The sequence below is a fragment of the Micromys minutus genome (genome assembly GCF_963924665.1).
Source record: "Micromys minutus genome assembly, chromosome: 26".
In the NCBI taxonomy this organism is placed as follows: Eukaryota; Metazoa; Chordata; class Mammalia; order Rodentia; family Muridae; genus Micromys; species Micromys minutus.
In genome coordinates this window covers 18,848,652-18,862,964 of record NC_137961.1, presented here as the reverse complement: position 1 = coordinate 18,862,964, position 14,313 = coordinate 18,848,652, and the positions used below count along the sequence as shown (strand labels likewise).

The 14,313-nt window shown below is 38.6% G+C and overlaps 2 protein-coding genes across 2 annotated transcripts in view; one reads left to right on the top strand and one right to left on the bottom strand.

The window, feature by feature from the left end:
* Positions 1–383, top strand: part of LRRC69 (leucine rich repeat containing 69) — a gene marked incomplete at its 3' end in the record, with an annotated part of 81,353 nt that extends 80,970 nt beyond the window's left edge. Inside the window, exon 8 of the mRNA XM_080938635.1 lies at positions 273–383. Within this exon, the coding sequence (XP_080794761.1) occupies positions 273–383 (111 nt within the window). The remainder of the gene's footprint in view (positions 1–272) is intronic.
* Positions 384–13,549: 13,166 nt separating this feature from the next.
* LOC308437498 (large ribosomal subunit protein eL29-like) lies at positions 13,550–14,017 on the bottom strand (the record flags this gene model as incomplete). Its single annotated transcript, XM_080938575.1, has 1 exon — positions 13,550–14,017. The coding sequence occupies exon 1, from the start codon at positions 13,994–13,996 to the stop codon at positions 13,550–13,552; it is 447 nt and encodes a 148-aa protein (XP_080794701.1). The 5' UTR covers positions 13,997–14,017.
* Positions 14,018–14,313: the final 296 nt, after the last annotated feature.

Sequence of the window (14,313 nt, the reverse complement as noted above, 5' to 3'; positions counted from 1 at the left end):
TTTGGTTAAGCTTGTTTATTTGTGTGTGGTGAAAGAACAAATTAGCTATAAGTGGAATCATGTGTTCTTTAGAAGTCAATGTTCTGAAACTTCTGAGAAAGTGCTAGCAAACCAAGCTTAGAGATGGTTGCCTGGGATCCTAAAATTTAGGAAGTAGATGTGATAGACTCACGAGTTCAAGAACATCCTGGATTTCTCAAACACAAACCAAAATAATCCTACGCCTAACTGCTTGGCACTCTCTTAATTTGACCTTTAACCTTCCCTTTTAGAACTGGAAGATAAGTAGAAACCTCCAGCTGATTCCTCTCCAGACACTAGTCTGCTCCTATCGATGCTTTGAACAGCGTGATCCTGATCTCTTTGGAATTGCTCAGGAGTAAAGCAGGTGAGATAGTCCTTCAGAACCCCAGTGGTCCAGTTGTCTGCTCTGCTCCAGGTCAGCTCATGCCTCACTTATGCCGTTCTCTATCTAGTTGCTTTCAATTTATTAAGCAAAGGAAGACGAGTCATTCAATTATAGAATTCAAACTATAAGTACTGCAGTCTACATCTAGATGGTTCTGTTTTTAGATACTTCCCCCCCTCTTTTTGGCTTAAGAACACACATAAAAATGTGACAACATTAATCTGGATGACACATGAATGTTGATCTTTTCCATCCCTTTATGAGTTCCTACCTTTTTTTCTTTTTAAAAATTGAAGATGAATTTAATAGAGAAGCATGTTTCATTAATGAACATGTCACAGCTCAAAGATAAATACTCATTTGAGCTATGTAGTTATATTGTATTTATAAGATTTCACTTGATTTCACTAGCATCTGTTGATAAGATAGTATCTTCATTCAGCTTAAAAATGAGGAGAAGGCTGGAAAGTCAAGGGCAGTAATTCCCAATACCATTATTCTTTACAGAGTTATGAAAAATACATTTCCTTTTTAAAAGATTTTTTAAAACTTTATTTTAAAAAACAATGATAAATGTACAAATTTTAAGCATTTATGCATAAAAGTATGCGAATACATTTTTGTCAGTACTTGATTTTTTTAAAGGTTTGATAGTATGCATTAAAATCTTACTAGTTACAATGAGCATAAAGTACCTGTAAAACAAGATATAACCTGAAAATAGTCAGTTTTCTTGCTGTGTAAGGATTAAGCATAATGGTTTTTCATTTTCTTTTTTCTTGAACTTCACACAGTCTGTGAGTTGTTTCTGGGGTGTTCAGAGCTTTCTGGGGTTAGTATTCTATTATCAGTGACTGCATATCATGTCTGTTCTTTTGTGACTGGGTTACCTCACTCAGGATGATATTCTGTAGATGCATCCATTTTCTTAGGAATTTCATAAAGTCATTGTTTCTGACAGCTGAGTAGTACTCCATTGTGTAAATATACCACAATTTTTGTATCCATTCATCTACTGAAGGACATCTTTCCAGCTTCTGACTGTTATAAATAGGGCTTCTATGAACATTGTGGTGCATGTGTCTTTGTTGTATGTTGGAGCATCTCTGGGGTATATACCCATAAGTGGAATAACTGGGTCTTCAGGTAGTACTATGTCCACCAGAGAACTTCTACATCTGATAAACAAGTTCTGCAAAGTGGCTGGATATAAAATTAACTAAAACAAATCAGTAGCCTTCCTCTACTCAAAGGACAAACATGTGGAGAAAGAAATTAGGGAAAAGATACCCTTCACAATAGTCACAAAAACTAAGAAATACCTTGGTGTGACTCTAACTAAGCAAGTGAAGGACCTGTATGACAAGAACTTCAAATCTCTAAAGAAGGAAATTGAGGAAGATCTCAGAAAATGGAAAGATCTCCCATGCTCATGGATTGGAAGGATAAAAATTATAAAAATGACCATCTTACCAAAAGCAATCTACAGATTCAATGCAATCCCCATCAAAATTCCAACCCAATTCTTCATAGAGTTGGAAAGAGCAATGTGCAATTTCATCTGGAATAACAAAAGACCTAGAATAGCAAAATCCATTCTCAACAACAAAACATCTGCAGGAATCACTATCCCTGACCTCACGCTATATTACAAGGCAATTGTGAAAAATACATTTCTTAAAAAAAAAAAAAAAATCTTTGCTCAAGAGTAATTGAGTAGTGTGAGGAAAATTCCTGAAGTGAAAATGTGGATAATTTCCTTTGAGGAATCAGAGAAAACTAGGAAAAGAACTTATGAGACTATAAATGTGATATTCACTTAGAGCAATTCAGACAATGATCTGGCCTTACCGTAGGACCACTGAAGCAGAAACTGTGAGTATTGCTGGGTAGTTTCTGTGGCTGCATCCTTCTGCGTGATTTGTCTCTGTGTTCAAAATTCAGAGGGATCTAGTTTGTAAGAAATGTAATCATAATTTTACTTTTAAACTCTGCTCCAGATGCATTACTGCACATGACTATTTGATGGACCTCTTGCTGGAGGGCCGAGTGGAGCCTCTTCTTCTTTCCTTGTTCCACTATTGCTGTCCTTGTAAGGACATTATAGGTTCGATTCCGGACACTTCTTTATGCATCAAAGTTACCTTTGGCATAATTGCCAAGCGAGATCTATGGAGCTCAGCAAAGGCTCCTAGTTCCAAAGAATAAGTACTAGGTTCCACTTAAACAGTTACTTCAAGATAACTTTAAAAAGGCTCCACTAAACAAGTACCTTAAAAAAAAAAAAAAGCCCAACAACAACTGAACAACTGAGTACAACACAGAGCTCGCTAAGCGCGAGTCAGTGAAACACAGCATGTATGCCCATTGAGAGAAAAATTATCTCGGTAACTTATATTTGATTAGGGAAGTACTCTTTATCCAGTTTATATTGTATAAACATGGTTTGTTTACCCTTTGAGTCCTATGACTTCAACTATAATCCACCCCTCATCTTGTTCCTGAATAGAAAAGTCTACCCACCCATCCATCTCGACACTTCAATGGGCAGTCCAGGTATTTTCTTTCAGTTCTTGTGACGTATAGGTGGACCTGGCCTTCTCCTCTCTACCCTTGCTACCATGTTTAATTCACAGGTGAAGGTCACTGTAGTCTGGCTTCTCTTCACCATCCCACAGCAACCACTGTTCCAAGGTCATCGCCTACTTCCTTCTGATTACCCTACTTCTCTCGGAGGCTGCTCCTTTCTGCAGATTTCATCCCCATTAGGTATCTGTTTTCCTGGAGTTACGGCCTTAGGGTAATCTATTTTCCCTATTCATTTAATGGAATTCTTTTTTTTTTTTTTTGCTCTTGATTAACAAACAAACAAACAAACTGGCATTCTGTGAGACTCTTAGGCAGGGGTCATTCTCTCCTCTCCAGGCACGTTCTGTTTAATGAATGATTCGACCCATTCAGTCACTTTCACTCACCACACCAAGACCATCGGTGAGCAACTCAGTCTTTGTCTTCACCCTTGACCCTTATCTCCATATTTTCAAATTTCAGCATACATAAAAAAGAATGGAAAAAAAAAAAACTGAGAAGCAAACAGCAAAAAAAAAAAAAAAAAAAAAAAAAAAAAAAAAAAGAATGGAAGTTCTTTACGGACTCTTCGTTTCCTATTCATGTATTGATTATTTGCTGAGTGGCTGCCATCTCCTGGGTACAGTAGTTGTCTGTACTAAATCTGTAACAGTGAACAAGATGAGTGGGGGGAGGAAGGTCTTTGTTGTCATACAGATTTCTCTCTAGTAGAGGCAAATGAGGAACAGTTTGCAAACAATATGCTAAATAAAATAGGATTGGAAAGATAGAGAATGATTAGAATAATACTTATATGAGAATAGTTACCACCAATCTGGAAGGAATAAAGCAGAAAGCCCTATAGACATTGAAAGTAGCAATTAGTTGATTGAGGATATAGAAGGCTAACAGCCCGGCCCAGAATCTACTGGAAAGCATCAAATAACAGACATTGTTTTGGCATAGCTCTGTCATCATTGTTTGGCTATCCAGATATCAAGTGCTGGTGGACACATAGTCAGGTATCACCTGTCACCAGGGGAACAACATTTGGAAAAGATGCATCTGAGGCTACTCCACGGGGCCACCCAGGACTCTGAATCCCTAGTTAAATCAGGAACTTCTTTCTCTACATGAGTGTGATGCGTGTGATGATGATGTGTCTTCGTGACAGTTGTAGTACATCTGAAAAGCTGCTGGGGTTTGAAACACTGCAAACTGTTTTTCTTTTCTAACAGTTATGACCATCATTTACCTAAAGTTGAAGAAACTGGAACATGAAAGTATTGCAAATTATCTAGATGTGTTTTTCCCTTTGATTGTCTTCTTGGATGGTTTCTAGGATTTCCATTTTCAGTCATATTTATCTTAGAAGGAGAATAAAAATGAGAAGGAAGTCTCCTTCATTGTTTGTTTTAAACTCTTATCACCTGTGTTTTGAGACAGTAGCCTTAAACAGAAGTGTATTTTAGAATCGTTATTGAATTGTGTAGAGGTCTGTCGTCACTAGACATAATTTCAGTACCACCTCTGATTATCATTTTGTGTACATATTTGTGTACATAATCTGACATGAGTTTTCTTTAGTTAACTGGTCAATCCTTTCCTTTTCATATCATTGCTTTCCTATCCTGACCCTATTTCTTCCTCTCTCCACCCTTTCCTTACCCTGCCTCAGCATCCTTAGGCTGTGACTGCATCAATTGCTCAAAATTGCTAGTTATGTTCAATATTTCTGACAAGTTTACAAAATGGTATAAGATGATTTAGAGGTCAAAGACTCAATTAATTTGATGAAGATATTTTTTTTATAATTAAAGCAATAAATCATTAAAGGAATTAGCTGTTTGGAAAATTCTGGGTTAAAACATTATCTTGTGAACTAATATATTTATGAAACTGGAGATTTCGTTTTAAACAAAGGAAGTTTTAATAAAGATAGATTTTTATCCATTCATAAAGCTTCTAAAAGCCATAAAATAATACTGCAAATATCTTTGGTATGCCTTCTTAAAATACATTTTGTATGGCCCTTGTCTAGATTATTTTTCTGTGAGAAAAATAAATGGCCAGAAGTTGCTTGGTCTTGCTAAATAACTGTTTGTTTCTTGGTTCTGAGAAAGTCCCAGGGCAGTTTGCTCCTCAAACTCACCACAGGAACATTAAGAGCCTTCTCAGGCCACAGGGCTCTCGGTTATAGAAGGCTACCCTAATTCTTTTTCTTTTTCACTGCTAGGCAGGAACTGGGGACTAGAGAAGCATCTCGTACCAACACCACAGACTTCTCCAAGCTAATTAAAATTTCTTAGTCACATGGTATTGGGGCTTTGCATCATTTTTTAAAAACAAGATTGGGCATAGTCAATCTTTATCTGCTATGTTATACTCTATAACAGAATTATCTACTATTTCCAAGGTGAGAAATTATTATCAGACTAAAATTACTCACTAGGGCAAATGAATTGACTTCAATTAATTTGTTTTTTTTTTTCTAAATGCATTTTAGGAGTTGGACAATGGGAAAAGTAACATCTTTGTGATGCAGATACTTATAGAACTAAATGCTTTTTAATAAGTTTGTTTTCAGGGGTTAATTATTTCTAACCAAATGAATGTGTCCACAATATTTCTTTTTTCATTTTCTCGAATATGACAGTTCGTATTAGGAGCCAGAGTTATGATCCATTGTGTTTCCATATAGATAATTATGGGAATTTAATCTGTTATGAAAGTCATAGCAAGTATTGCACTGCTGCTCTCTACAAACTATGCTCTTTCACAAAAAGTTTTTAAAAGTTCTTTTTCACGATGTCATGTTGTTTATGACACAGAGGATCATCCTTCCTGCTTGGTACTTTGGATTTTCTATGCACGTGCCACATGCCAGTAAGTCTGCTTGAGCATGTTTTGCTAAACTTGAGAATCGATTAAGAGATCAAGGTGGCACAGTCTAGACAACAGAGTACCAGAACGCTTGAGGAAGTGAGAGGAGAGAAACCAGTGAGATGCTGCCAGATATGTTTGTTTGACCTGTTCTGTGAAGCTACGGCATCTGCTAGGGAGATGTGCACATGCTTCTGATGCAAAAGATGCAGGCACTCCCTGGACCAGAAGGCTCCCAGAGAAGCTTCATTCTGAATGAAATGTTCTTTAAAAAAAATCATTTAGAGAATACTAATGATTGAATGAGGTGATCTCTTGGGACTCTTTAGTGTGCGATTCCAAGAAAGCTGGTCATTACCAACAAATTAAGGATTGGTGGATCTAGCCAAGAATGCTGCCTAATGTTCACAGGGAGAACTAAGGAATATTGTGAATGATTCCAAGTTAGTGGAGAGGGCCTGTGGTTTGCAAGATATTTCCTCAGTCTTGACTGATTTTATTTAATTAGAATTTCTTTTTTGGTATCCTTGTGGGACTCTAATGAAGAAGAAACCATCAAACAGAGGCTAATTTATTTCAGCCTAGTTAGGATTCACCAGACTGGTTCTTGCAATAATTCAACACAAGATGAGCCCAGAAGGGGAGAACAGGAATCATAAAGGGAAAAGGAAGTGAATTACTTGGCTGCTAAAGAGAGAGTAGGAAGGGATAGTAGGGATTTCCCTGTAGGGTGTGCTGGAGACTGCCCTGAAACCTAAGGTCTTCTCTCCTTTTATGCTAATGTGTTTCTGAGATTTCCAAAGGCAAATTAACTTTCCTCCCAGTCACAGCCTACATAAATAGCAAAGCAAAACCTCTATTTCTTTTATTCCCACGTGTTATATTTCAAATATACCTGGCCTTTCTCAGTGAGTTCCCAGTGTGCCGTGGTTCGTTCACCCACCATTGCCTCAGAAGTGCTGTGAGAGCACCCAGTCTTCCAAGCGGGCATGTGCTCCTCTTTCCTTCCCAGCCCTTCTCTTTCCCATCAGCCGAGGATATCCCAAACTCTGATGTTTTAGAAACACCTTATTTACATACATTAAAAGGCATATAAAGAAAATAGATTTAATGCTGATTTACTGTGAAGCTTGAATTTTCTTTTCATATTTCACTTACTTTAACTTTGTCCCCATCAGTACAATCTGCAGTACTCCAAAAGTTCTGGTAATTGTTCCTTTTCTCCTAAAAAATGCCATCTAACCCTTGCAGTGTGGAGTGTTTGTCAGGATTTCCTTTTGGCCTCTGTTTTTTAGGATGGGCTTCAGAAATCTTCAGTGATTGGTTTCTGTGTTAGGATTATGACTTCTTCATGTATGCATGTTCTTGTGCGTGTGAACAGTCCGAAACTTCTCTGTTATACTCTGTAGATGTGCTGAGATATAGATTCACACATGATGGTCACACATTTTTACCTCTCTTTCAGATTCATAAAGTACCTGGTCCATTCACAGGGACATGGAGATGTTAAGTGTTGAGACATTAAATGCTTTTAAATGAAACAGGTAAACCTGAACAAGAAGTCTGATTTGTCTTTTCAGATACTTATAGAAGCGATTATGTTTGGAAGCATCCTTCCATTCAACGACTAGACATGAATTGCTAAGTACTCTTTGTATAGCTGCTCAGTTTCCTCACCTACTTAGCTCGAAGCTCATCATGAGAGCCCTTATTTGATCCACAGACAAGCTCAGGAGGCACCGCCTAACATTGCCTGCTCTTTGTTTTCGTGTTCATGCTCACTGGTACCTTGCAAACAGGCACAGCATGAGCCTATGTGCTGGTTTCTCACAGCTTCTTTGGGCATTAAGAGCTCCATTAAAGGTCTTGGAGCATCTATACGGAGGGATTGCATCTCTGTTTCCTGTGCTTAGCCTTAGTAGAGTTCCTTAAGCCTCAAACATGTACATCTAGAGGAAAAGAGGCCTTCAAGAAATGGGAAGAAATACTAGTAGAGATATATCCTTGCACATGTTCAAGGCTGACTTCAGAAATCTAGCATGCCTTCTCTAATAAAGTAACCACATTCAACTCCTCACTCCCTCCTGTCTGGAGAAAACAAAAGAGGGAACATAGAATTCTCAGCGTCAAGGGATATTTCGAAACAGTGTCAACTACACAGAACTTGTGTAAGATTTAGGTGAAGGGAAGCCTGGGATGGAAAACAAAAACACAAAAGGGCTTCAAGACACAGAAATAGGCAGCAACTGAAAAATCACTGAGAATTTTAAAATGTACGTAAAAAAAAAAAAAAAAAAGCACTGACACTTTAAAAGGAATGTATGGCCTTTTAAACTGGCCCATTTTTGATATATTTCTATTTTCACAAGCACACTCAGGAAATACTTCTCTAGCCATTGATTAATAAGTCTCGAGGCATACCAGAGCTGACATGTAGTTAGGTCCATGCAATGTTTACTCAACTGTCTGCCGATCACTAGTCCCTGGGGTTCTCACTTAGAATATTTAGAAACACATTGAAGTTGAGTCTGAGGAATGTCTCGTCCAGAGGCTGTTTCAGAATGTCCACTTCTTATATTTCTGAAAGTACAAAACCTCTGCTCCATCTATTCTTTTTGGAAAACACAAAATTCTCTTCACTGAGAAGTCTTCAGGACAGAAGCCCCGATAAAATACTGAGATGCAGACATTGGTCTTAAGTGAACACAGACACAAGATTTGTACTAGGATATTTCAAGTTATGAATTAGGATACTTATCTTCATTTACATTCAGGATTCCACCCTCCTCAAAATCACAGAGTCTCTTGACAGCGTGAGGAAGAAAATAGAAACTGGGAATCTAAATAGAAGGGAAAGATTGAAGCTGGCAATTGAGGAAAACCTCAAGTTTCCTGTTTCCAGCTTTGCCCATGCCTCCCACCCTTTCTGCCAGTTTCCAGAGTATAATATAGTTGGTAAAAACTCTGAAAAATATGCAGTCCTCATGGCTACATTCAGAGTGAAAAATCACCTTTATCCAGGTGATTTTAGCTGTTCAGTATTGGCTATGTAGCCACTAGGTGACACTGTTGCTTCAAAAAGAATCCTTTTACAGGTTTGGATTTATTCTGCCAAAGTTGCTGATCATCACAAAGGATTCAGCAGAGTTAGAACTCAAACCTTCATTGATATTATGTCATTGGCAGAAGTTGTCCCAAAGCCTGCTTGTGGTTAGTAAAGAACCCGTACTTTGCAATTCTGTTCCAAGTCCAGTTTATTATATAAGAAGGCACAATTAAATTTGTGTTTCAGATAAATGACTTCTCAAAACAGCATGTTCGGTACAAATGTTTGACTTTCAGATAAACAACGATGCATTTGACTATTTTTGCCCCGGGGGAGTGTTGTTCTTGTTTTGATTTTGTATATATACATTTCAAAAGTTCACGAGACATCTCTGAAACAAACTTATTCTTTGTGTTTTTAAAATTCAAATCCCACTAGGCATTGTGTAATTTACATGACTGAAAAAGACCATGTATTTTCTATTGTAACCTTAACTATCTTCTAATTAATCTAGGAAGTTTAAGACAATTCACTTATTTTTTTTTTCCTTCTCGGCCTCCCTCTGCTCTTTATTGTTTCTCCTTGTCCATTCGAGCATTCCACCAACAAGACCCTGTCGCAGCTCCATCTTTGCCCTTCCTCTTGTATCCCCAGCATCGCTCTCCCATCACACAAGTGCCTGCCATGTTCTCCCTGTTTTCTTTGTATCTGAAATAACAATTATAGACGTCTGTCTTAAAAATCTTCCAGCTTCATTACAGTCATGCTCTCTTCAGCCAAAAGAGGTCTATTTTCTTTACCCGTTACACTGTATAACCGCTTTCCTAAGGATCCCTTGAAAGCTGTTAAATTCTTTAATCATCCAGCTTTTCTACTCCCTCCCGTTTTGAAAATATTCCATAGCAAAGCCCTTATTAATATCCTTTCTCTTGGTAATACTCCTCGGGGCTTCATCACCCCTTTCTTGTGAATGACTGTCAGGGTTCTAGTTTCCCTCATAACAGTGTCATCAAAAACCAAGCCATATGGAAACATTCCTCATTAAAATTCTCTGATTGCAAATATTTTGCTACGAGACTGAGTCTCCGTTCATGAACTTCTCTACTCCTTTTGGCTTTCAATCTGATGTATTATCAAATGAATAAATATGTGTCTTCAAGAGACCTAGAGATTAACAGGAAAGGAAATATATTCCATTTTTTCTTATCTTGTTTTCTTGACATGATCAACCTAGGACTGAAAAAAAATAAATGAATTAAAGGAACGTTCTCATGTTAGGAATAGGCATTCCTTCCCAGATTACACACACACACACTTGATAAACTGCCACCACCCTAGTGACACTTGACAGTGCTCCTGGGAATGGGGGTTGAGTCTGAAAGGGTTTTCCTTATCTCATATCCAGAGTGGGCCAGCATATTCTGAAATAGCTTTATTGAGTATTCTGATAGAGTCGCTTTTATTCTATTCTCATTTTGGAGCATTTTTTAAAAATTGAATGTATGGACTGGAACGTAGGAAAGTTAGTGCTTACATTATTCCATAATCTTAATTTCAAGTATCACTTCTTTGAGGGTCAGTTTGGAATGGATGCTTTTAGCCCTAGGTTCTAATTACTCATCAGATCCCCACTGTGTTAAATTTCCGAAACTATGATGCCTCCTCATATTTGGGACTTCTGTAGACTTGGGTAGTCCATAGAAGTTCATAGATAGCTTATGTTTTATAAAACATTCTGATCATTCTGGATACTTATAAAGCAGTCAATCAGAGCAATAGCTTCGGGTCCCAGGCACCGTGGGAGCTTCGGGTTACCGTGCAGACACGGCCAAGTCCAAGAACCACACAAACAGTTTCACAGACGGCACAGAAACAGCATCAAGAAACCCCAGTCACGAAGATACGAATTTCTTAAGGGGGTTGACCCCAAGTTCCTGAGGAACGTGTTTGCCAAGAAGCACAAGAAAGGCCAAAGAAGATGCAGGCCAGCAATGCAAAGGCAGTGAGCGCACGCGCAGAGGCCATCAAGGCCCCTGTGACACCTCAGGCCATCAAGCCCAAGATGCCAAAGGGCCCCAGCCATAAATTCAGTCATCTGGCTTTCAATGATCACCCCAAGCTTGGGAAGAGGATTCGAAGCTCCATGGCCAACGGTCGTAGGCTCTGCCAACCAAAGCCCAAGGTTCAAACCTAGGCAGAGGCTAAAGCGCTAGCTAACGCCCAGGCTTCGGCTTCAACTCAGGCTCCTAAGGGTTGCTCAGGCCCCTGTGACGCTCCATAGAGAAGGCTCCTGCCAGTGTGAAGACAGACGGACTGCTGTGACACCCACCCACACACTAGTGCAGATGAGCAGTGTCCTATGCTGTTTTTAACAAATAAACTTGAGACAAGAAAAAAAAAAAAGGAACAATAGTTTAAAGTATAAGAATATTCATAGTCTAGGAAATATCTGGAGTAATACTATTAGTTCAGTTGAAATCTTTCTTTGAGCAAAGGGTAGGAGATGGCCAATAAGATTCTCCGTTGGCATCCAGAAGGATTGGCAGATGTGTGAACAATGGCCTAGTGAGCAATTCATGTTTTCCTCGTGTTGACAAAAGTCTCAAAGTACACTAGACTGCCATTTCCCCCAGATTGGATAGAGACTCATCATTCGTTAAAAGTGATTTATAGACAAGATGGAAGAGACTGTTTCTGCGCGGGCAATTGTTTAAATTAAAACACTCAGCACAATAACTGTAAATTCACACCACTCCCCTGTGGCCATTCCCACTAATTCCTGTGCCAGACACCTTTAATGTGTTCATGCAGATCTTTTAAACTGAACATGAGTGATTGTTTTAGAATTTATCTAGCATCATGTATTTTTGTTTCCCAGCTTAAGAGCAAATTTATCTGCATTAACTCAGATGGAAATATATTTGGGACGGCATTAACTTCGGGGACTAAGTTAGATAAGTTTACAGAAAATTACAAGCTAGGTAAGATTGTTCACCCTAGCTGAAGAAAGGACTTCTTTCTAATTGAATAATAACGGTAAATAAGACATTTATGGTATTATATGTTTACGTATTAATGTTTAAAGGCACATGAAAGTTGCATTTTGAAACCGCTGAAAATCTTAGACATGATTCAAATTACCTTAGCAAACAGTGAAAGAAATTTGTGATAGCTAACAGAATTTATCAGTGCCACTCCTGTATGCCAGGCATTGTCCTTGGTGCCCTCTTATCTCAATGTTTCTTTCAACGACCTTGAGAAGTTGGCATTTAGTTTTAGCTTTGCTTGCCAAAGCTGTACTAGTTGGTAGTCTGGCTCCATAACATAACACTTCAAATATTTCTTTTCTGTATGCTCTTTCTGACACAAACAAACAGAGATGTTTCTTGCAGGTTGATTTATAGCCTGAGCAGATGAATTTTCACTACCAGGAAAGACATGGGGTATGGCAATAAATATTGCCCCTCACATGCAATGCAAACTTTGAAATTGCTAGAGTAAATTTCAGTTGTGCCATTTATTAATAAGGGGACTAAAACATCTGGTGCTTTACCTATTTTCTATTTCACTGATGGAAATGAATAAAATCTTTGTTCAAGATCTAAAATTCCTTGAATGTATTGAGTTTTTATCGAACTTAAAATGTCTATATTTTAAAGCTTTATTCACCGATTATTGTTTTAATTTTATGTAGATGTGTATGTGCTTGTGTAAGTTCATGTCCACGTAGGTGCTTGTGGAGGTCAGAAGCTTCGAGTGTGTTCTGGAGAACAGCTGGTTCCTTTGGGAGAGCAGTGCATGTTTGTAACTGCTAATGCCTCTTTCCAGCCTGCCCCGCCCTGTGAATTTAAACAACCACTATAACTGTGTTCATTCCTTTTTATATCACTTTCGTGTCACTACAGAAGTTTGGCTTCTGTAGACAAGGATGAGTGTCCTGGTTATTGTTTTAAGTATCGTTTGGAGAATTAGTTCATATCTGATTTATGTTGACAATTGTGGACTCGAAATCACCAAGTAAAAACAAGCTCAAAGAAAAAATAAATATATATATTTTTTGATTTTAGGGCTTCAGCAAAGTCTAACTGTAGTGCTACATCCATTTACTAAGTAACCAATTAGTCCAGAAAGCTTAGACATCCTGAACCTTTAACTCAATGTACAGAGGTAGAAGGTAAGACTACACAAAAGATGGATTTGTTGTAGATTTGGACTCATGTAAAATTTGATCCAGAAAAACCTCTTTGGATCATGAGATAAGTAGCTGCCTCAAAATGACATCATTCAGAGTGGTTCGTTGGCACTGGGGCTCAAGCAATTTATTTATAAGGAAGGAATCCTTTATATGGGTTTAAAACTTACACCAAGACCTTCCCGCAATGGTATTTATAGTAATAAAAGTCTTGGTAGATTTCAATGCACACTATCAAACCTTTAATAAAATCAAGTACTGACAAAAATATATTCATATAGTTTTATGCCAAAATACTTTAAAAAATCTGTACATGTATCTCTGTTTTTTTTTTTTCTTGTTTCAAGTTTATTTGTAAAAACAGCATAGGACACTGGTCATCTGCAATAGTGTATAGGTGGGTGTGTCATGGCAGTCTGTCCGTCTGTCTTCACTTTGGCAGGGGCCTTTTCTACGGAGCCTTCACCGGGGCCTGGGCACCTTTGGGAGCCTGAGCTGAAGCTTTGGCCTCTGCCTTGGTTTGAACCTTGGGCTTTGGTTGGCAGAGCCTACGACCCTTGGCCATGTAGCTTCGAATCCTCTTCCCAAGCTTGGGGTGAGCGATGAAAGCCAAACGGCTGAGTTTGCGGCTGGGGCCCTTTGGCTTCTTGGGCTTGATGACCTCAGGTTTCACTAGGGCCCTGATGACCTCTGCGCGTGCGCTCACTGCCTTTGCATTGTTGGCCTGCATCTTCTTCAGGCCTTTCTTGTTGTGCTTCTTGGCAAAACGCATGTTCCTCAGGAACTTGGGATCAACCCCCTTAAGAGATTCGTATCTTTGTGACCGGGGTTTCTTGATGCCATTCCTGTGCCATTTGCGGGACTGGTTGTGGGTGGTGTGGTTCTTGGACTTGGCCATGTCTGCACGGTAACCCGCGGCTCCCGCTGCCCCTGGAACCGGAAGAGAAAGACTGTATCTCTGTTTTTTTAAAAATAAAGTTGTAAAAAAAATCTTGGTGACTAGATTGTCCATTCCTAGAGAGAAGCATATCTCTGAGCAAGAAGGTTGCTGATGCTGTAACCTTTGGATGTATTACTAGATACACACAAAGTGGAACATGGGGCCTAAGTTATGCAAAGAAAAAAAATTTTACAAAAGGAATAAGGATAGCATGTGAAAATTGAAATTAGCAGCATAAACACAGAACACATTTTCTTATTCAATACTTCTCTGAT